This window comes from Manduca sexta, chromosome 17, assembly GCF_014839805.1.
Source record: "Manduca sexta isolate Smith_Timp_Sample1 chromosome 17, JHU_Msex_v1.0, whole genome shotgun sequence".
Classification (NCBI taxonomy): domain Eukaryota; kingdom Metazoa; phylum Arthropoda; class Insecta; order Lepidoptera; family Sphingidae; genus Manduca; species Manduca sexta.
This window is the reverse complement of record NC_051131.1, coordinates 12,483,914-12,506,306: the sequence shown is the minus strand read 5'-3', so window position 1 is coordinate 12,506,306 and position 22,393 is coordinate 12,483,914. Positions and strand designations below refer to the sequence as shown.

The 22,393-nt window shown below is 34.9% G+C and overlaps 2 protein-coding genes across 2 annotated transcripts in view; one reads left to right on the top strand and one right to left on the bottom strand.

Moving 5' to 3' along the window:
• Nucleotides 1-4,265, bottom strand: part of LOC115451434 (CD63 antigen) — a 47,067-nt gene extending 42,802 nt beyond the window's left edge. The window contains exon 1 of the mRNA XM_030179769.2: nucleotides 4,247-4,265. The gene's annotated coding sequence lies outside the window, so the exon portion shown is untranslated. The remainder of the gene's footprint in view (nucleotides 1-4,246) is intronic.
• On the top strand, nucleotides 3,399-18,886 carry LOC115451413 (CD63 antigen). The gene is made up of 5 exons (XM_030179716.2): nucleotides 3,399-3,650; nucleotides 15,365-15,553; nucleotides 15,866-16,036; nucleotides 16,375-16,632; nucleotides 18,425-18,886. Exons 1-5 carry the CDS (start codon nucleotides 3,576-3,578, stop codon nucleotides 18,605-18,607), a joined length of 876 nt encoding a protein of 291 aa, XP_030035576.1. The 5' UTR covers nucleotides 3,399-3,575; the 3' UTR covers nucleotides 18,608-18,886.
• Nucleotides 18,887-22,393: the final 3,507 nt, after the last annotated feature.

Sequence of the window (22,393 nt, the reverse complement as noted above, 5' to 3'; positions counted from 1 at the left end):
ATCGCGATAGGCAGGCCCCTATCACATCATGCGACGACACACAGGGGAAAAGTCGATGCCCTAATTGCACCGCTGCTTACTTTTTCCTGTATAAAGGCGTGTTATGTGTTATAAAAAAAAATCTGCAACTGCTCACGTTAAAGGAAAGGAGTAGAGTTTATAAAAGAAAAAAGGTCTTGACTTCTAAAAATACAACTTGCACTTCACAGTGTACCCACCATGAATAACAGTATTATGTTATATACTGTTCCACTGTTGGGTACGAGCCTCCTCTACTACTTAGAGGATTAGGCCTTAGTCCACCACGCTGGCCTATTGCAGATTGGCAGACTTTACATACCCACAAAATTATTTTTTATAACTTTTCAAGCATGCAGGTTTCCTTCACCGTTAAATCTAGCGATAAATCACAAAGAACAGACATATAACTTTAGACAAATCAGAAGTGCATGCCCTAGAGTTTTGAACCTGCGAACACTTGTCTGGCAGTCCGTTTCACTCCCAACTAGGCTATCACCATGCTGCCAACGCTGCTACCATGGTTACGCGTAACAAAATTATTGGTATGTATACTCATCAAGCCTTCGTACTTTTAGACTTATTCTCATGATGAGTTGCATTTTAAATATTTAAATATTAGTTCGAAAACCCACTCAAGCAGAAAATTAAACTGTAGAGATAATTCAAAGCGTTCCACGGATTGATTTCTTGAAGCTGGTCCATTTATTATAAACTAATTGTCGTTACATTTTGTTAATAGGACAAGTTCAATAATGAATAGCTAGTTTTATAGATTTAGATTGACCAAGTTTCGATACAAAAACTCCCTAATGCTTTCATCAAAAGGTTTCACGTTCAATAATTAGGCAAATTTGAGGATTAATAATTAATAGGATTAATAAGAGCAAAGTATGTGGTATTTAGAATCAATACACATAGCGCCATCTATGCATATAGCTAGTGATACCGCCTTTTATAACTAGATGTCGTAAGTAGTATTTTACTTCATGAAAATATTTATGAAATAGGTAACGGCTAACTTCTACACGCGACTCCGATCGTTGTTACAGTACTCTGGGAAGCTACCAGTGCGCCGAAAATGCATGTTATGCTCTAGGCTGTTTGCTCGAGAAAGGGTCTTAAATACAACAGATATAATTATATTTATATGTACGTATATATTCATTGTTAAGAATACGGTATTTGACTATGTTTGATTTTGTGCATTTTTTAATATACAACAGCAATTATTACAAAAAAGAAATCCTTCTGTGAAAACAGTATTCAAATTCGATAAGAAATGAGGCAGCAATTCAAAATTCAAATATTGCTACGTGCGTGGAGTGGGGATATCGCTCCACCTCTTTCTTTCGCACGCATCGTAATGTCCGCTGACGTCACATGTAAGTATATTGTTTTTTGACACCCCACCAAATTTCAATGGCTTATAACTCGTGGATTTTTCATCAGACTTTAATGATTTCTTCTGTTTTGGAATTTTATACGACGTACATTTTTATAGAAGTTATAAAAAAAGTAAAATACCCTATTGTGGAACTGTCAGGTGACATTGCAGTCAGTAGATATATTGGGCCAAAATGAAGTTAAGGGAATCGGATCAGCGACAATATGTCTACAATCTTTAAAGCAGTATAATTAATTGTACGAAAGTAATTGAAACCAGTTTCCATGTAGGGATAATTCTTGAAATATTGCTTCGATTCCGAAAATTCTTTTATTGAAACATTATTCCTAAGTGCTATTATGATTTATGATGTGGGCAAAACCGTGGGCATCATTGCTTTGTATCTTTAAACCATACAGATAGTTAGTAGACAAAAATGCTTAAAGACTCCTTAGCTGGCGAAATGTGGATAACATCTCTGCCCATCTCTGAGAAGGGAAACGGCATGAAGCTATGCTCATAAACAATACCTATTTTGCAATTATCGTATTTTCAGTTTTTGTATTATCCATTATTTTTAAATTCTGGTGATTTGTGACATCTATTAGTGCACGCTATGTTGTCACCTTGAACCCGTAGAGCAACGGTCAAGGGCACATTGTAATGGTGATTGCCGGACCGTCAAATATAAGTTCACGGCTTTGTTCCCAAGAGTTAGGCAGACGGCAACTAGTGAAACCAGTATGACGATCTTTCACTACTCCCAGATTGTAGTCAGAATCAGAATACCGGCAACACAGAACATATTTCTGCTCGAAGTGTGAGTGGAAACCAAAACCGTACACGGATCTATTTCCATTAGACAAATGAAGCAATTAATGGCTGTCTACATTAGCATTACCCTAACTGTCCCAGGGGCCGTCCTGAGCCGAGGTTCGTAATCTTTTAGTGGGTTGCCCTCAGCATGGTCGCTTAATTCTCAAGGGTTGCGAGCACCTAAAGTGCTCACTCAAAAGACCGGTGTATGCATAAGCCAAACTTTGTCAGGCTAACAAACGTAAGACACATAAAATAAACAATAGATTTTCTTCTACGTCTACTTCCAGCATTGTCAAGTTACCAGTAGTCACTTGCATGCTGATTGAGTGTTTTATACAATTAAATATCTAAAGTAACTAGTTTGTAGTATTGGCCTATAAATAATATTACCAACTATTTGAATTAAAATTGCATGTCGAGCACACTGCGACACTACGCTCTTCACCTTGAGATGTTAAATGTTCTTATAATGCTTATAATGCTCATTATTTATACTGACTGAAGTGTCCTTCAAACCGTAATACAATATCGCATGCACACTGCTGCTTCGTGGCAGAAATTGACGAAGCCACTGCCTGAATGCGGAATAAAACTATATTTGACAGTAAATGGAGGAAACTACTGGCACAACTGGACAGTATTGCCTTGCGTGTTTAGATTACTGAGAAAAAAAATATTTAAATATTGATGTGACAATAGTAAAATTTTCAAGAATAATTATCAGATCAAATCTATCTAAAAATATTTTATTGTCAGCGGCGGATTCATTCTATGACTCAGTAGTCATTAGACAGTCTAATGGCCATTTAAAACAGTTTAAGAAATACAATACTGATAGTAATACAATACTGATACATGAGCGTAGCAAGCAAGCGGGTGAGGGCTCCAGACCTCCCTAACCGAAACTCATGGTGACTCACCCTAGGACCCTATCAACCAACTCTTAATTGCCTTTACTACTATTAGAGCAAACAGTGAACAAGTATTTCAAATCTGGGCCAAATTAAAATTTCTCATTATTACGTTTGATCCCCAAGCTATTCCGTAACTCCCTTATTGAAATACAAAAATGTCCATAGCTCGAACTGCAAGTACTTCAATATGATAACAATGTTCCTGCAACAAGAGTATTTTGGTATGCCATCATATCACGCGTTCACATTGATAACACGTATGACGCGCTATTTGCCTTTAGGTTTAGCAGAGCGAGTGTGGAAGCTAATTGGCTGAAAGAAAACTACGCGTTTTCCGTCCATGTAGCAAAACAGTCGTTGCAGGACAAGCTTAGCGGTCGCCGCGTTCATTGCGTGTTCGAATTTTAAAAACTCAGTTTAGTGTTTTGTGGACAAAAATGGCGCAGACCAATCTAGAAGTTGGTATGAAGTGTATAAAATATATGCTTTTATGCATAACGGCGATATTCGTGGTAAGTGTCCGTGTTGCGACATGACACATATCTTATCAACATGATTTTTAATAACGTGTCTATATTTTCGATTTTTTGTATGGATTTGATCCTTTTGTTGTATTAGGGTTGTCGAATGTCGGAATGTTCTTTACGTCAGCGGATTAAGGGGTGGCGTAGTCCCCTACGAAAAGGGGTCACGTAAAAATGGAAGCCGTATATTTGAAGCGATACAGCTTCACATTGAACATATGTAACTTTACTAATCGTGGTGTAATTAACGGAATTAACACATTTTTTATGGTTGTGCGGAATGGTTATTTTCCATATATTATTTCACGTACTTAACTAATTATTACGCATACCAATTACTTATCACAAACCATGAAAGAAATGAACCGTTCATATAGATATTTAAAAGTAAATTTTATTGCTCATTCTATAGTGACATCATTTAAATTTAAATGTAATATTTTTCCTTACAGCTTATCAGACATTGTTGTTTTATTAATACATACTAATAAGTATGTCACAATATGACTTCACCCTATGAAATTTCACCTACGCACTCTGAAATTTTCTAAAGAAAAATAATATGTCATAATATCCTTACTTACGCCTGTTTGTCCGTTTGTCTGTCTGTACACGATAAAATTATTTTTGTAAATACCAAACGAGTTTTCATACGTTGATTTTTATACGGACGGAGTGATTCAACAGGAAAATTTATATGTCATCATCATCATATCATATCATCATCATATGTATCATGTTATATTGCCTTACAATATTACAATGTTTGATAATCTTATCTGCTATTAAAAATGCGAAAGTTTCTGCAGTTTATTGATGGTAGGTCTACATCATATCCCAGAATGGCGAGCGCAGAGGAATACCAAACAATACTTTGTAATTCAAGGTGTTGGATGGTGTTTCTTCTGTTTACGGGCGGTCGTATCGCTTACCATCAGGCGAACGGCAAGCCCGTCTCGTCATTCAAAGCAATAAAAAAGAAAGATATTTATATGTTATTTTGGAGTAAACGCATTAACTATTAGACGGGTTTGTATAAAATTTTGTATGCGGATCGACTGTGTACCTGGATATACCTGGATTAACGTATAAATTGCTTTTTATTCCGGAGACTTCTACAGTGTATCTTTTATACCGGGAAGAGTTAACGCGGGAGAAACCGCGAGCTATTTTTGAATTTATGATGTAATTCTATAAAACACAGAGGCCTTTTTTGCATGATGACGTAACAAAAGGGCCGTTTCTAAAAATGGTCACAGCTTATTTGCTCATTACTAAACCTAAGTTTGTTTTGTACAAAGGCTTTGTTGTTATCTCGACTTTGTTCCAAATATCTACCAAAATTAACAAAACGTGTTGAAAGTTGACCAATCAAAACATTAAAGTAAAATAATGGCCAATTATTTGTTCCACGTGCCAGTGCTGTTGCAAAACTTCCTAAACGATTTTGTAGAAATTTAGTATGGAGATAATTTAATACCCTGGGAAGGTTATAGGCTACTTTTATACCGGGAAAATATATAGGGTGACTTTTATAACGGAAAATTCCTTCACGCAGGCGAAGACGCGAGCAAAAGCTAGCTACTTATATGTATATAGATACGATTTGATGTTTTCGTTTCCTGTATGTGTTATTGTTGCAATAATAAACTTATCTAACAATTTAATTTTGGCTATTATGACATTAATGATTTTAGATTTGTTGTTTGGGTATTATAAATTTTCCTTTTTACATTTATCCTAAATAATATCTAAAACAGCATGGATTCAGTTTAGATTAAACAGAGTACGATTCACTCGTCATGAGAATTCGATAATTGGGTCTTCAACTTTGGCATTGTTTAAGAAGATACTGCGTACAGTCATGACAAACATAAAGACATAAACGGAGTAAACAAAATAAAAAGTGTTCATGTAATCTAATACATAAAATAACTGCACAAAATTTAAGCGAATTTATTACATATATAATATGTATTTTATGTATATACAGCAAGTTTGTCTGTGTTTGAATTATTTGCGCTATTTTCATCGTATTTCTTGAATTGTTCGTTGTTTTAACTATATTTTTCTTAACGTTATTGTCAAATTTGCATAAATTCGTTCAGCTGTATTCACGTGATGTCTGAACAAATTAACCTTCTATGTTAATAGTATTGTAAAAGTATACAAAATGTATTCATATTTTCTAAATATTTAAACATATCTTTTAATTATTTAATCCAGTGATATTTTCAGATTTTATTCTTTAATGAGGAATAAGTACACTTAACTGACAAACACAGTTGTATTCTTTTATTCAAGCTTGATGTAAAGTAGTAAAGTAATTGAATACATACTGGCTTGTCGTGAAACCGAAACGTTATTTGCGGTAATGAATCACTGCAGGTTTTTTACCGAGTCTCTTAGTGAATCGCGAATTCCCCATAGGTTTACTGGTAACTGGGAACGGATTACCTTTGTTCAATTTCTGAGTAAGGCGTGGTATTTCACAGATGTTATAAAGAAGAATTGATTGTTATTTTCTTTGTTATAATTAAATTTTATTGTGGAATAAACGGTGACGATACAATGACATATTGATTTTTATGCTCAATCCAGGGAATAAATGTATTCTGCCACAAGTATTTTTTATAAAGAATAAAAAATGATCATGATTTTTGTATGAGTAAGAACTAACTATTCGAAGGGGGGTGAGCTACGTATTAATTGACCCCGCCCCCCTCCGACATCCCACTTGTGAGCCACAAGAAAAAATGCTGTTGTATGTTTGTAAAAATTATACCCTATAATGTGAATTTAAAAAACGAACTACCAAACATTGTGTAACCAAGGCCAACGAATTTTATCACGTCGTAATAAACATTGTTTGAACATCTTTACTACTAATACGTTTTTAATTTTCAATGTCATTTCATCTCGTGAATATTACCTACTTCGCGTGGCAGGCATAGTCACTTAGTTTATTCAATATTCTTTAAACGTGTGATTTTTGAATAAAAAATATTTTCCTACCTCCTCCGAATTGATGATACAGCTTCAATTGTAAATAAACATAAGCGTCGAATTCATTACCGTTTCCTTCCTTAAGTCGGTTAAAAGTCCTAAGAAACCTAGTGCCTCTGCAATCAGTTTCATAAAATCCGAATAATTCTAATGCTATCAAAATAAATTGTATCCTATTTCCTGAAGCATTGAAAGCATTATTGTTGTCAATTGTACCTACAGTATTGAAAACGATACCTGCGATTTCTAAGTAAAACAAATCATAGATTCTTATCAGATGTTATTTGAGTGATAAGTCATGAGTATTCTATTATTTGTTTCATGTCTGATTATTCGTAAAATCGCCCGTAATTCCTGTTTTCCACGACACGCCACAAGGCTTGTGTCTTATTGGAAGGACTTATATCTATATGATAATATTTAAAACTTATGCAGCAATAAATAGCTTATATTCACGGTTATTTTTTGATATAACTATTTACGCAATGTTGCAGCTTGCACTAGAGGGACCCTGTATCAAAGTTTGAAAGAGGCCCTTTAGGGTAGCATTTCCATTTTTTAGATGCTTGCTTAATATTAGCCTGTGGGGCCCCTAAACCCCCCTATCCTTGATACGGCTGATACGATTTATATACGTCCCTGAATTTATAAAAAATAACAAAACGATTAAAACCGGTTGTTAGACTTCCTTGTTTGTTTTTGCAATATCATCTTCAGCAATTTCTTTTGTTCTATTATTTTATTGATGACATTTGATATAATTCTTACATTCGATAAAACCCAGAGAAATGTTACAATCGATTATTTTTATTGAGAGTTGCGTAGTTTATGTTTCACATATAAATGCAATATGCGATAATTCTAGACGTATCGCTAAAATTATTGTTTCAAATTTTATTGTAGTACCTAGACGATAAGAACTTCCCCTTGTCTATGATACATGTCGTGTGTCATACGAATTTCTCGATTCTGATAAAGGCGATTAGCCTCAAATGTTTACCTGTATTACTTCTCGCGATGACGTAAGCAGTTATTACGGTCATTTATAAAAAAATTTTAACCACAAAATATTGGACGACGTGAGTCGCTCGCATGGTGATAAGCGCCTCAAATATCCGTAGGATCTCTGATATTTCAGAGATACCTTTAAATTACGCCTTTATATAAGCGACGATAGCCTAGTTGGGTGTGGAACGGACTGCCAAGATGAATGTCGGCAGGTTCAAATCCCAAGGGCACACACCTCTGACTTTTCTAAAATCATGTGTGTATTCTTTGTGAATTTATCGTTCGCTTTAACGGTGAAGGAAAACATCGTGAGGAAACCTGCACATCTGAGAAGTTCTCTATAGGAATTTCGAAGGTGTGTGAAGTCTACCAATCCGCACTAGGCCAGCGTGGTGGACTAAGGCCTAATCCCTCTCAATAGTAGAGGAGGCCCGTGCTCAGCAGTGGGCAAGTATATAATACAGGGCTGATGATATTATTATATTATTTAAATTACGATCCTCTACATGACTCTTAATATGTAATGCTGCTCCCCCACCTCCCATTCTTACCTTACTCCTTATCTAGAATGCGACGACTTCCGAGCCGGAAAATAGTAATTCCCCGGCTCGAGGACTGTGGTTGTCACCCCACAGAGACTTTTGCGGTTTCTAAGCCTCGAGATCTCTTGTATACCGATAGCAAAGTAACCTAGCGATAATCACTCCAGAACTCTTATTAAAAATTGGTAACGCTTTTCCATAAAAAATTGTTATAAAAAATTCATTATTCTTAGTAATTAAACCTACAACGTATTTCAAACGAGAACATAATTTTTTGGTTTAGTTAAGTCTTAAAGGGTACATACTTTCAGTTTTCTCCTTCTATTCATATTACTTTCAGTTGCATTTAGTCGTGAGTGACACATTTCTTGAACCTTCGAAGTGTATGTGATTTATTGGCGATTAATTGCTACAGTTTTATTTTTTCCGTTATTTACTTTTATACAAAATAAAACATTTTCAGTTCTAATTCTAATTAAAATAAAGTGCGATTTCTTTTTACCAGCAAAGAAATCACATTTTAATTTCAAACTAGTCTGTATTGATTTTTTGTTCATTTCAAAGACATTGATCGCCTTTGCGTCGCGTTTTTATAGATGCCTGGATTATCAACAATGGATCTTAATCAGATTGTTAATGTTTTTTTGTTCAACATGGTCACATTTGCACGGAAACTAAATTCCAAAAGTACAAAAGTATAATTTCTTACATTTTGTTATCCATTGTCTAGGCCAGGGGTGGCCAACCGGTCGATCGCGACAACAAGTCCAGTCGATCGTGGCAAGGCAAAAATATAAATACGTAGAACAGACCGCGCAACATACCTAATCACTAACTGCTGCAGGCATCATCTTGTATCATTTTTTAATCAAAATAATAATAAATTGTGTACTGAACTATTTTGTTTCATTTAAGATTTCAAGATGTATGTAGCTTGGTAGATCGCACAGAGTATCATCAGTGAAAAGTAGATCTTGGGTCTTACCAAGTTGGCCACCCCTGGTCTAGGCATTCGTTTTGCGTACGATCATAGGGTACATATTTGTTATTGATTTTGCTCGTGGCTTTGCCTACGTGAGTTTTCCGGGATAATAGAATATATATTTTCCCGGGATATAAAGTACTCTACGTACTTCCCAGACATTCAAATTATCTCCATATGAAATTTGATCATAATCCATTCGGATTAACGTTAAAATTCTTTATACAAAATTATTCTAGGATTTCAGTTAGTTAAAAGTTTCGACTATTATTGGTCAGCCGTTGCTTGTTTATGTTTAACTTTACCTTTCAGTAATTAGTACTGAATTTAAATAACTTTGTTAAAATTCTTAAGTTAAATTTTTAGTTCATAGATCGTTTTCGTAGTTAAATCCAGGGTAAACAGATATATAATAATAAGACGGAATGAAAAGAAGTTATTAGGTTGGCCGGCAAAACTGTACTGAAATCAATAAAATAACCCATGGATTGAACTCTGATACTATCTCGTCCGTTCAACTCCTGCATGGCCTTTCGCTTTCAAATGCTTATAATTAACAATGGTTTCGTGAGAATATTAAAGCCTTGATGTAAATGATATTGATTGATTGTGAGAAAGTTTAATAATGAAGTCATAAAAAATCTTTCCTTGAAATATCTTTATTACCCAATAAACATTTTAAACAATGAAATATTTTTAATTCTTAACATTTATTTATCATGAAATGTAAGCTGGAACCTGAAACCTGCGACTGGTATCAATGTGTTGTTTATTTTACTAACCCCATGATATTTCAGTTTCAACGGTGAAATAAAAGTTAAAAAGGAGAGTGTAGTATCAAAAAATCCTTTAAAAACAACAATAAATGAATTTGCCTAATTAAAAACGTACCATAAATTTCGGATAACAATTCTACTGATAGATGATTAAAATTTGTGCCTTGTAAGTTGAACGATAAGATTAAAATAAAAATAGGATATAAAGCCAAAGATAACAATGCATTTCAATACGTGTCAAGTATAATTTAGAACGCTTAATTTTTCATTTACCAATTAAAATCGAGTTTCTGTCTTCATTTAGTTACTAACTGAAATAGAAAGTATCCAAATCATTTGCCCGTATTCACATACGATACTAAGCTAAGTACTGAGTACTGAGATAATAACTGTATGTTTTTCAGTGCACACGCATAGGGGCGCTGTGATTGGCTAATATTGAGGTACAACTTTACTTCATTCCAGTAGCGATTATAGCCTCGTTAGTTATGGAACGGACTGCCGAGACGAATGTCCGCAGGTTCAAAACCCAAGGGCACATACCTCTTTAATAAATTTATTTGTGAATTATCACTTGCCTTAACGGTGAAGGGAATCATATTGAGAAAACCTGCATGCCTATGCAGTTCTCTACAGGAATTTTGAGGGTGTGTGAAGTCTACTAATCCGCACTAGGCTAGCGCGGTGGACTAAGGCCTAATCCCTGTCAGTATTAGAGAAGGCCCGTGCTCAACAGTGGGACAGTATAAACAGGGCTGATATTATTCAATTGGGACTCCAGATAAACAAAACTGAACAAAGCCAAACTATGCAATTACTGACACTTAGCATTAGGGCGCACTGTTCGTCCTCGTAGTATTGTTTGTTAATACAGGTGTAAATACTTTTTCTGAATGAAAATAGAGGTAGTACAGCGGCTTCAGCCAGCGTGAGGTTCTGCTCCGCTTGGAAGCAAAAATAAGAGCCCGATTTTAACAATTTCGTACTGCGCAAAGCCTATAGTGTAAGTGCAAGGCACTGGGAGTGAGTCCGTAAGCTGATTACTTGATATTAAACGTCACGACTGCTCATAAACAATGATTTAAAGATCTCAAAGGAATTACAAGAGCAATTAGTTACTTCCTAGTTCTAAAACAGACTCGGGTTTGTTAGTTTCAGACACTGATTTACACTCCGCAAATTACTTATTATATCGAGGCGACGCAACGTGGCGTTCTTTCCTGTATATAAAAGTACTGTTGATATACGCACTAACATCATATCTCTAAATTTGAATCATAAGTGTTTATACGTGTACGAAAATAAAGCAAAATCACCAAATACAGAAACAATATCGATAATAATCTTATACCAGATAAGATTAAAAATATCAAGCAGACATAACACAAATGGCCTAGTTCTAAAATATAAAGAAAGCTGAACATAAAATCGGTTGTAAAAGGTACATTTTCAATTATGTGTATGTAGTAGGAGTTAGAATTATTTATAAAGTCACCCCCCCCCCCCCCCGCTACTACCTTGAGTCTATCTGTCTAAACGTGATGAAATCAAAAACTACAGCACGGATTTCGATGATATTTGGTATGGAGATAGTTTGAGACCCTGAGAAGGTTATAGTGTAAGTAAGGGTATAGGCTTTTATGGAAAAATATATTTAGCAGGACTTTTATACCGGAAAAACAATCACGTGGGCAACGACAAATCTTGTTATTTGTATAAACGATAAGATATTTAAATACAAATACAAAAACATTAATTCGCACATCATTTCACAAACAACTTAGAAACAAAACAAAGAAATCATAATTATTATTTAGAAGATATATAATTATATACATTGTAATTCCTCAGTTTTTAATTTACAAATAGCATTTAAGCTCTGTAAGGGGCTCTAAGATAAAATATTTAAATACAAAAACATTTATTCGCACATCATTTCACAAACAAGTTAGAAACAAAATAAAGAACTAATAATTATTATTTAAAGGGTATATAATTGTATATATTGTAATTCCTTAGTTTTTAATTACAAATAGCATTTAAGCCCTATGAGAGGGCTTTAAGAGCTTGGATTTAACTATAATGTTCTTAGAAGATAGAGATGAACTGACTTCAATCATTCTTTCCGCATTAAAGTCTTTATTTGCAATAATCGTTGTATATATATAAATTCTGAGCATAATTATTACATATTGTTAGAAAAAGCAATAATTAGTTTTCTCACAAACATGCTTGGCAAAAATTGTGTGTGAAAATGAATTCATGTCTTAACAAATGCAAGTAATTCTGAAATATGGCGGCATTGGTTTCATTTTCAATGGTGTAAAATAAGTAGATATCTTATCTATGTACTAATAAATATAATGAAATTGGAATAAAATGATGATTTTTATCGGTGTAAGGCATATTACAAATGATTTCTTATGTTTACGCGAATGTTAGACATTGAAATTAAACTATTTTTTGGATTTATCGAGGTTTTTATATGTTTCCCGACGTTTCGAGGACTTTGCAGCCTTCGTGGTCCGCCCCTTGACTTCATTACTAATGTCTAAGTATTATTACGTTGCGACAAAACGCTGTCGTATACTAATAATACCAAGACATTGCAAAAGTCGTAAAGTCAACCGAGTTGTAAGGCTTCAAGTGTTCAACTCATAATGTAATCCTATTTCAAATATTAGCATAAATTCCATTTTGTAATTGTATAAATATTGACGTAGCGTGGCGTTAATTCGACTTGTAAAACAAATAGCGTCAAACAAGTTCTTATTTGAACTAAAAAAATACTATCAATTGTAGTTCGTGCGAATTTTAATACTAAATTAGACACCTACTGCAAATTATTTTGTATAATTCGTTTAAATTAAACAAAATATAGGTTGTGATAATCTATAACATAAATAAGGTGTGTAGGTGCAAGCCACGTTCATTATTATTTTCAAATTATTTACTTGTAATAATTAATATATGGAGTATAGTCATAATTTTCAAAGACACAAAACATAGAAATAAGAATACTGTTACTGCACTAAATCTGTTTTTGGAATGTATTTTTGTTAATTAAGAAATGTCTCTAATTATTATATTCTATGGCAAAGAATTTTTCAAGGTTGTCTGGAAGTCGTCGCGAATAGCGATAAGACCGTATCATGAAAAAGGTACACTCCAGTATTAATTATATAAAGTAACTTAAAACTTCATAAGCCTGTATCGACCTAATACAACTAATGTATAACGTATGCAACTAATGTATCAATCTAGGAGATGATCCCAAAATGAGGGCTGAGCATATGAGCATGAAATTTCGTTTTTGATATGGTCACGACAAATTCATCCCACTGCACCTGATGGTAATTGGAGTGGGGTCCAATAGAATGTCGACTGAGGAGAGATGATTACCCCTCGACAGTCACACAACTATGCCGGCCTGTTGGAATCGAATATACACAGGCTCATCCCGAAACGCGACACACACCACCATACTTTGGCGGGTTTTAATAGCTTGTGATCACCGTGCATAAGGTGTTAAAACCCGCCATCGTAGCCTACGTAAGTGCAACGCGTTCCGGGATAAGCCTAGTTATCTCCAATAAAGCATTACAGCCTAGGAAGTTCTTAGGCACAGGGACTCTCTGATTGGCTAATATTGATATACAACTTTACTTCAGTTAGGTGTCAGGTAAACAGAGCTGAACAAAATCGAAGAGTGCTATGAAATTTCCGACACTGTCCGAACGGGCGTACTGAGCGTTCTCATAGTATTGTCTGTGAATAAGGTTGTTAGTTGTTACAAAAGCACGTGTCGCGCATCTCATTTGAAACAAATACTGCACGTTATAACTGCCAGCATGAAACAATATTCTTAAGTGGCTGTGGCAAGGTCGTTTCGACCCATTGTTTCACTCATTTATCAGGGTATTGATTTTCTATCTACGCTGAAATATGGACTGGTGATTATATTTAATGTGCTATGCGATTTGCGACATTAACCGGGTATATTTAAACTCTAATCATTATGTAAAAATCAATTTTCTTTTTTCACTTTTACTAGTAAAATACAATTAAAAAGTCCATGACGATAATGGATAATCGTTATCTTTATCCTTAAAATAAATGTGGTTAGAGACCTTATGCACCAACTGCTAGGATCTGGTTATAAATTTGAGCTAGAGGCTTAAACTTGAGTAGTTTTCCTGCCGTCAAATTGGTCAAGAATTTTCTGCAAGACTTGCAAACTCTTGTACTTAGCCATCCAAGAGAATTATGTAAGGAATGACCGCGACCGCACGCTCCTAGATCACGGATACAATGTCAAGTCTCATTCTATATAGGTCTTGATATAAAAATATAATAGTTAGATATATAATTAGTTTAATATTGATCTGTTAAGTCCACCAGCACGTGGAAAAAGCATTCTTGTATTAGTCGTACTCCGATAGAGACAATATTTTTGCTTTCCTATTAACTGAAATATGTTTTTTTGTGTTAACTACGTTATAAGAAAATGAATTTTATCTAAATCATAAACGAAATTCCTAGAGGTTTCTTTTCTTCCTCTATGGGTGTGGTTTAATCAAGAAGATCTAGACAAATTTGTTGTCAGAGTTACGAGTGAAAAACTGTCAATTAAAACAATCTATAGGCCGACGAGATTACTTTTAGCGAGGTGGACCTGCATCTACACACTATAGTAGGTACTACACATCAGTAAATGTTATTTTTTTCAAATTTAAACCGCGCCTATATTTGTATATGTTAAACCATAATAGAACATCTGTGGACGATGGTTACCATTGTCATTCAGTTATTTTTATCGTGAATTGTACCAGACAGGGGTCATGTCGATAGGACTTCAAATGTCAGATTCACGGAAATATAATACGTTGCCACTTCGCTAGACGTTCATCAACAGTCATTAGACTGTACAAGAGGGAGTGTGGAGATAAGATAAAAGCCCTTATGAAGCAATGATATCGACACCTATAGGGTGACTACTTTGAAGGGATGGAAAGGAATTATAATGGGCTTGCCACCCCTCGCATTCCCATTCGTCTCCCTTAAGTTTATTATCAAATATTTGTTACCCAATATTTTCGGCAATTTCTTTTTATATTTTTCCTTTGCTTTCGTAGTAGCTAGCAACGAAAAATATTTTCATTTAAAATACGACCAGTAGCTTCAGTTTAAGTTTTTGGAATATTCATAATCTAAGTAATAAAACTTAAGAGGTTGTTCTTTATTTGATAGCGGAGATCTTCGGAACTACTAATCCGATTCTGGAAATGTTTCCTTAGCAAGAATTAACGTTATATTTGAGTGCTTTAAATCTATTTATTCTAAGCAAAGCAAAATATGGTATTCGTATACACTTCCTTTTCTTTTCAGCTAACATCTGCCCTGATCATTTCCGTCGGTACAACAATCTACGCTATCTACCACGATGTGTCCTTCTTCCTTGAGGATCACTTCTTCTCTCCCGCCACCTTCGTCATCGTCATCGGTGTCATCATGTTGTTCGTCTCGCTCTTCGGCTGCATTGGCGCCTTGAAGGAGAGCACTTGTTTGGTCAACATTGTAAGTATTAACTCTAACCAATTTTGCCATGCGAAATTGAATTTTATGAAATATTATAAACAGATTTTAAATTCTATCATGTAGTCGGTGATTGAGGTAAATCCTATTATATAAATAGTAATTACTTAATATTATATTATGATGGTATTTGGAATGCAGCGCACAAATAATAATTCCTTTAAATTATAGGTATTTTATAATTAAACTATTAAATAATATTTACCCATCACAATAATAATTGTGTCAGTTTTCCCTAGCAACACAAACTGGAGAAGAAATTAAGATTTTAATAGAAACTCTGTCGAATTCCAGTTTGCAGTGATCCTCAGTATTGTCTTCGTGTTGGAGATCGCTGCGTCAATCGCCGCGTACGCTCTCCGTGGACAAGTCACTACCATGCTTGACACCAACCTAAGGGACACGATGCCGAAATACTACAGGAACCCTGAAGTCCAGGACGCTTTCGACTTCATCCAGAGCAGGGTCGGTATCCTTTTGTGTCCTTAACTGAAGACTGGAAAATGTTCAAGTGTATCAATTAATAAAAAGCGAAACTCAAAATCAACGTTGGTGTTGTATGGCTTTTTCTCATGAGGCAGTGATCGGTAATGATTACTCTTACTTCAATTGGTGCATATTAGGCGTCGAGCAAACGCCGTCAATTTGTTGCACTAGATAAACCTCTCTAAATGGGGGTAATGACCCGTCAATATTTCGTTTTATAAAATTATAGCACTGACTGTCCACGCAACAATATACTAATTGACTGAAGATTAGTTTAGCCATTAGTTGATAATGAACCATAATTTGTCATATTTCAGCTGAACTGCTGCGGCGTGGACAGCTACCTCGACTGGAGCGACGTCTTCCCCCCCACCGGCGTCAACGGCATCTCAGTAGCCAACATCAGCGTCCCCAACTCCTGCTGCGCCGAGTCCCGCTTTGAAATCGTCGATAACACCCAGATTGATGAATGTGTCAAACTGTACGCCAATGGGTGCCTTCCAAGGGTGTTTTATTTGGTTTACCAGAGTGCTGGTCTTCTAGGTGCTGGTGCTATGACCATTGCTTTTATTCAGGTAAGAAGAACTTTAATTTTATTGATGTAGTTAATACTGCAGAGGCGGTAAAGAATAGCAACGTTGGATACATATCATCATGACCTAGAAATTGGAATTCAATGATGACTGCGTGAAAGTAAAACCTGTATATATTTCCACATTATGGTTTGTTGTCGTCAGTCGTCACACCATTTATAAAACGAATTCAATAATCCGCGATTCGTGGGCTGGTGAGATGTATTGGGTGGCTCAATACATTGATTTTCACTCTTTTCAGTTAATTTGAAAACATAAAAATTAAGGTTATCATATCCAAGATTACTTCAAAACAATATTTCGAAATGTCGATTGTTAATATCAATACAATGAAACAATCGATGAAGGTACTCCGATTCCACGAATCGTATTTGCGGCTACGTTGTGGTTTTGTCGTTCTCCATGTTGCGGTAGATTACAGAATCTTTGCAACACGGTGTTCGATTCCCAATTTAATTGATTATATTTATATGTATTCCTAACAATAAAGGTAACGTTGATTCACAGTACATGATAAAAGTAATACAATATTAGCGTCCTTTAACGAAGTTTAAATACCGCAATTATAGATATCTATTTTGTCGATTAACAGGGATTTCCCTGTACTTATTGATAAAGAATAATATCCTTTAGATATAACTTCCAAATCAATTTTCAATTGTTTTATACACAAGTATCACCCTAGTAAAATTAAAAATAATTATAATGATTTAATGGTTTTATAATGGTTTGAATTGCCCATGAACTGTAAAAACAACAATAAAAATGAATATTAAAGTTCACAACTATATAACCAGTATTCGTGATCTTTGTCACATAAATGTATAATCCAACCAGAATAAAAACGTCAGCATACACTGTCCATGTTCCTAATTAAGCGGTAATCAAATAAGTACCATCTACATTAGCTATTTAATACCATACCTGTTGATAAAAAATCCTTGGTCGTTGTGACACAAGTCCTTTAATAATCTTCTAGAACTAGAAGCCTCATTATCTTCCATTATCTATTAACCTATTCGAATTTGGCGTTGGTGCAACACACTTTTGCACGTACAATTAGCTTAGTTTTGCAGAAAAAGGTTATATTATTCCAGTTATATTATGTTAAAATCGTACCTAGATCCTATTCTACAGTGTATAAACTGGAGTTAGAGCAACGAAAAGACCAAAAAATATATTTATTTTTTTACGAAAAATGAAACTGCCTTCCTACAGTTTTTCTTTTTTTTCAATTCAGAGAATACGTTTATACGTTTATACGTTCTACTCGTTTTTGAAGATTAATGGATCTTAAATACAAAGTTATGTTATGTTTAGAAGCGAATTGGAAACCCATTTCCTACAAAATATATGAAGAAACTATTTTTCGCAATTTTTGACTCAAACCTCTAAAGCTTGTACTGTCGTTTGATCCTTATAGTTATCAGCAACAAAATAGATAAGCCTTAAAAAACGATCTGACTATACGCTTTTTTTAAGTTATGGGTGCAAATATTAATATTTGAAAAAATATATATAGATAGTTTCCTAAGAAAGTTTTCTCGTAGTTACGGCGGCTAAGATAGTTGCCCATTCTGCCCCATCTCAAGAATTCACCAGTACAGTATAATACATTTTTTTTTGTACATGTAGGCAAAGTAACCTCAGTGTACCTGATGGTAAGTGGAGTGGAGTGATCGATGATTGTATCAAAATGGACAGCACGTCCATGAGGTTAGTGGAAAGCCTGATTGAAGTATTGAGCATTTAAAATTTGTTTTTTATTTTCCAGATCATCGGCATCATATTCTCATTCTCGCTAGCCAGTTCTATTCGCAAGGCGAAGAACGAGCGCGAGCGCAGGCGCTGGGAAATCCAGGAGCAAATGATCAACGCGTACACATCCCTGAACCCCGACAACGAAAAGACCTCGCCTATCGTCTACGTTCCGTTCCACGGACAAACCAACGCTTAGATTTTAAGTAAACAAAATTTATAGGCTGTATGTTGTGATTGTATTATTCTATTTCTCACATTCCACATTTTCTATAATTATTATAGGAATCCTTGTGGATCACAATGTTCTTTATGTTTAAAACATAAGACCGGGACATATAAAATATTTTAATGTTTGTCTCCGGACAAATCAATCGGGACCGGTGTTTAATTTAATATAAGCCTTATAATACAAATTATGCCTTATAGAAAGTTATTTAAATGACAATGTGTATTAATTAAAACTATTTTTATTATGTAGAGTGGTTTTATTTCCCTCACAAACTTTTAATGACAGTCGAAAAATTAAACAGTGTATACACCATTATTGCCTTTACGGAAGTAATATCTCCACCTCCTTTTCAAATTTCAATTATTGTATGTACTATGGAGTACAAATACGCCCAACATGTAATAGAAGTTACATTTCTCAGCACATCTCCTTTTTAGATTTAATCTTAACAATTGATTTCAATATATGCATGAGCTATTTCTGTGAATTCTGTCAGATTACATATAAATATATCCAAGTTCTGGGATATAGTATTAAGCAATCGTATGGTCCGTGACAAGGGCGCAAACCTTAGTAGGTACATTTGTTCGCGGTGTTTGAAGGCGGAACAGTGGTAGGTAATATTAAATTACTTGATATTAAAATAATATGTATAACAAAGAATAGCTATATAACTGTACTGTGTTTTGCGCAACCGTTATAATCAATGGCTGAAATCAGATTGATTGAATAAAATACATTGCAGGATACAGATATCGTAGTGTAAATATTTTAACAAAATTATATTTTAACTACATAAAATCAGTATAGATTTAAATCGTCTAGATATTTCAAACCTTTATTAGTAAGTAAATATTTTCTTAATGTTTTGTTTTGAACTGTTTGCTTATTGGTTAGACTTAAATACGAGACGCTCAAAGCAAGAATTCATTTCAAATTAATAGAGGTGTGGCACAATTTCTATGGGTTATAAGGTCTTTATTATAAAAATATGTGATCTTTAATAGAACCTTGTCATATTTTTGCATTATTTGTATATAAAAATCATACGACAAAGCATGTGCGTGACCACGAGGTCGGAAGAAAGAATGGAGGCCACACAGAATACCTAACTGAAGACAAGATATTAGTTCGCTCCTTCTTAAGGGAAGAACTTTCTCTTTAAATTTGAATTAATACAATTGTTTTGGAAAGAGACGAACGTCCCACTGGGATGTTTCTAGGGTAAAATTGTTGTCTTTAGACAGCCATTTATAGCGTGGATTTTATCAGTATTTTGGTTGTGACACAATATTTTTATTTAGTATATTGGTAAACGTTTAAAAATAAAGACTTTTTATATTATGATTTTATCGAAATAATTACAAAATGATTTTTATCTTAAAAACGTAGACAAGCGCTTAGCGTGTCATTTGCCAGAAAAAAAAACTCAAATACTTTACGACGACATCTTTGGCATGCAATTAATGTTAAAATCAAAGAGAAAATTTAACGATAACATTAATAAAATGGTGAAATAGTTTCCGAACATGAATTTTCCATAAATCTATACGTATGTACAAGTAGATAAGCTGACTGATAAGCGATATCTGCGATAATAAGCCAGCACCACTTGTGTAGATAATGATTTATATATGCACAAACACATTATGGGTATAATGGAAGATTAAATGTAATTTTTATGGTTTGTTTGGAAGCCTTAAGATTCACTTGCATTCTTATTTTCCATTGTTTTGTGTAGTATTTAGAAAGGTGTATATATTTTAACGGTCTTTTTTTGTTTTCCCGGAGAAAGTGACTAACCACCCTGCATGGGGGGCGACTGGACGGTTACTTTGGGTTGCCATAGTTACGACCTGCCATTGAGCCGCCCGGAGAGATGGAAAACGTGAGGCGACCGCAGGCTGAGTTCCTAAATTCATACATACTTCTATGATAGCTAATGACCTGTGTGCGGAATATGTATTGTATAGACAATAGGATCGTTACCCACATGAAGATAAAAGATCCATTTCATGAAAATCAGTAATTCAATAAACTGAAATTGAGGAAGCGAATTATTTTAATCATTTTCTAAATTGCTTATTGACTACTTAGCAATTATGCACGTCTACAGCTATGTGCTCTGCAAAGCATGGAGGAGCAAGATTATTTTTGTAAACTTTTTTATTTTCATGTTATAGTTCACGAGCAAGAAGCTTGCCTGTTACACATCATAACTACCGATAACAGCAGCAATATATCACCTCCCTATGCGGCGCACCACTAAGCTGACTGAAGTTTTTTTTTTTATATCTGCCGTTGTTTTCACCGAGGGTGCCCTGCGAACGACGGTCACAGGGCCAGTGAGGAAGAAGGGCGGGGATAGAGGGAAGGAAGAGAAAAGGAAGGGGAAGGAGCTTTCTAAGGATGGTTGGAAGAGAGAAGGAGGGGAAATGTTTGCGAACCCTTATAGGCCTCAATGTGTATTTAGCAACCATGAAGTATACACACTGAACTGTGTGCCTAGGGTCGCGGCAAATGTGCCCCCGTGCATGGGCGTGCATTTGGTGTGGAGACCAAGCGCACAAGAATTGCCTCGGGGGGAAAGCTGACTGATGTTTGCTTGGTCCATACATCTTTGGTTCAGGACTGAGTGGTCCATGGTCAATTATAAAATTATATGTATAATTTACCAATTGTAGAGCTATTTATTTTAGACTTCCCCATTGGCGTAGTTATATTCCGGTATGAGTGCAGTTCTGAGGTTTCGGGTTCGATCCCCGCGTCGGTCAGTGATATTGGATTTTGCTGTTCAGTGTCAGCCCGGAGATTAGAATTTGTGCCCGGAATGGTGATAGGCTCGTCCACTGTTACATCGTCGGAATACACACTGCAGGAAGTGTGTGCACGAGTTGCATGTCTGTCTACCTCTTCGGGAATAAAAGTCGTGAGAGTCCAGAACTATTTGTACTTTACATTCCCTCTGTATGTAATCCTAGCTAAAGTTAGAATAACTTCAAATTTGTTACCTAAATTAAATCTAGGACCTGTTAGTATGTAGCTAAATGCGGTACTAACGGTTTTAAAATCGATAATTTTCGATGAACTAATGATCAGCATCAAGTCATGCTAACATCAGTTTCATATATTTTAAATGCGATTTGTATGTTGTGGTTGAGTTGTCATGGTTTCTCTATGGATCAATAACACTAAAATAACTGCTAATTAAAATAGTCTAGCTTTAGGGATTATTAATTTACCATGATTTGCATCCTATAGAATCTATAGTATATATCATGATGAACATTACGATGTTGCTATTTACGTGTTTACGTATTTCGAGTTCGTCAAAAGACAGACCTAAATGGATGCTGCTTGATATCAGAGAAAAGCAGCATAGTAGATCGTGCAAATAGTCATACCGTTAAGGTTGAGCAGAACTTTGTTTAGAGTTCTGTACCATAGAATATTATTCAAGGCTGACCTAATTATATCGACTGGAGAGCGGTAATTATCTGTCAACAGTCAAAATTTTATCAAGACTACTCCGCTTACCATCAGTTCATTTCGGCGTTCTCCTATAAAAAAATAATGTTGTTCAATAAGTACCGAGCCAAAATCTAGGCAGAATAGATTATTGATTTTCGTTTAGAAATTGTATTGCTATATTTGTTATTACCTGCTAGCATTTTTAGATTTTTACATTTGGGAGCAATCATTTAATGTTTTGTTTTGACGGTAGTTCAGAAACAAGTTGAGGCTTTGTGATCG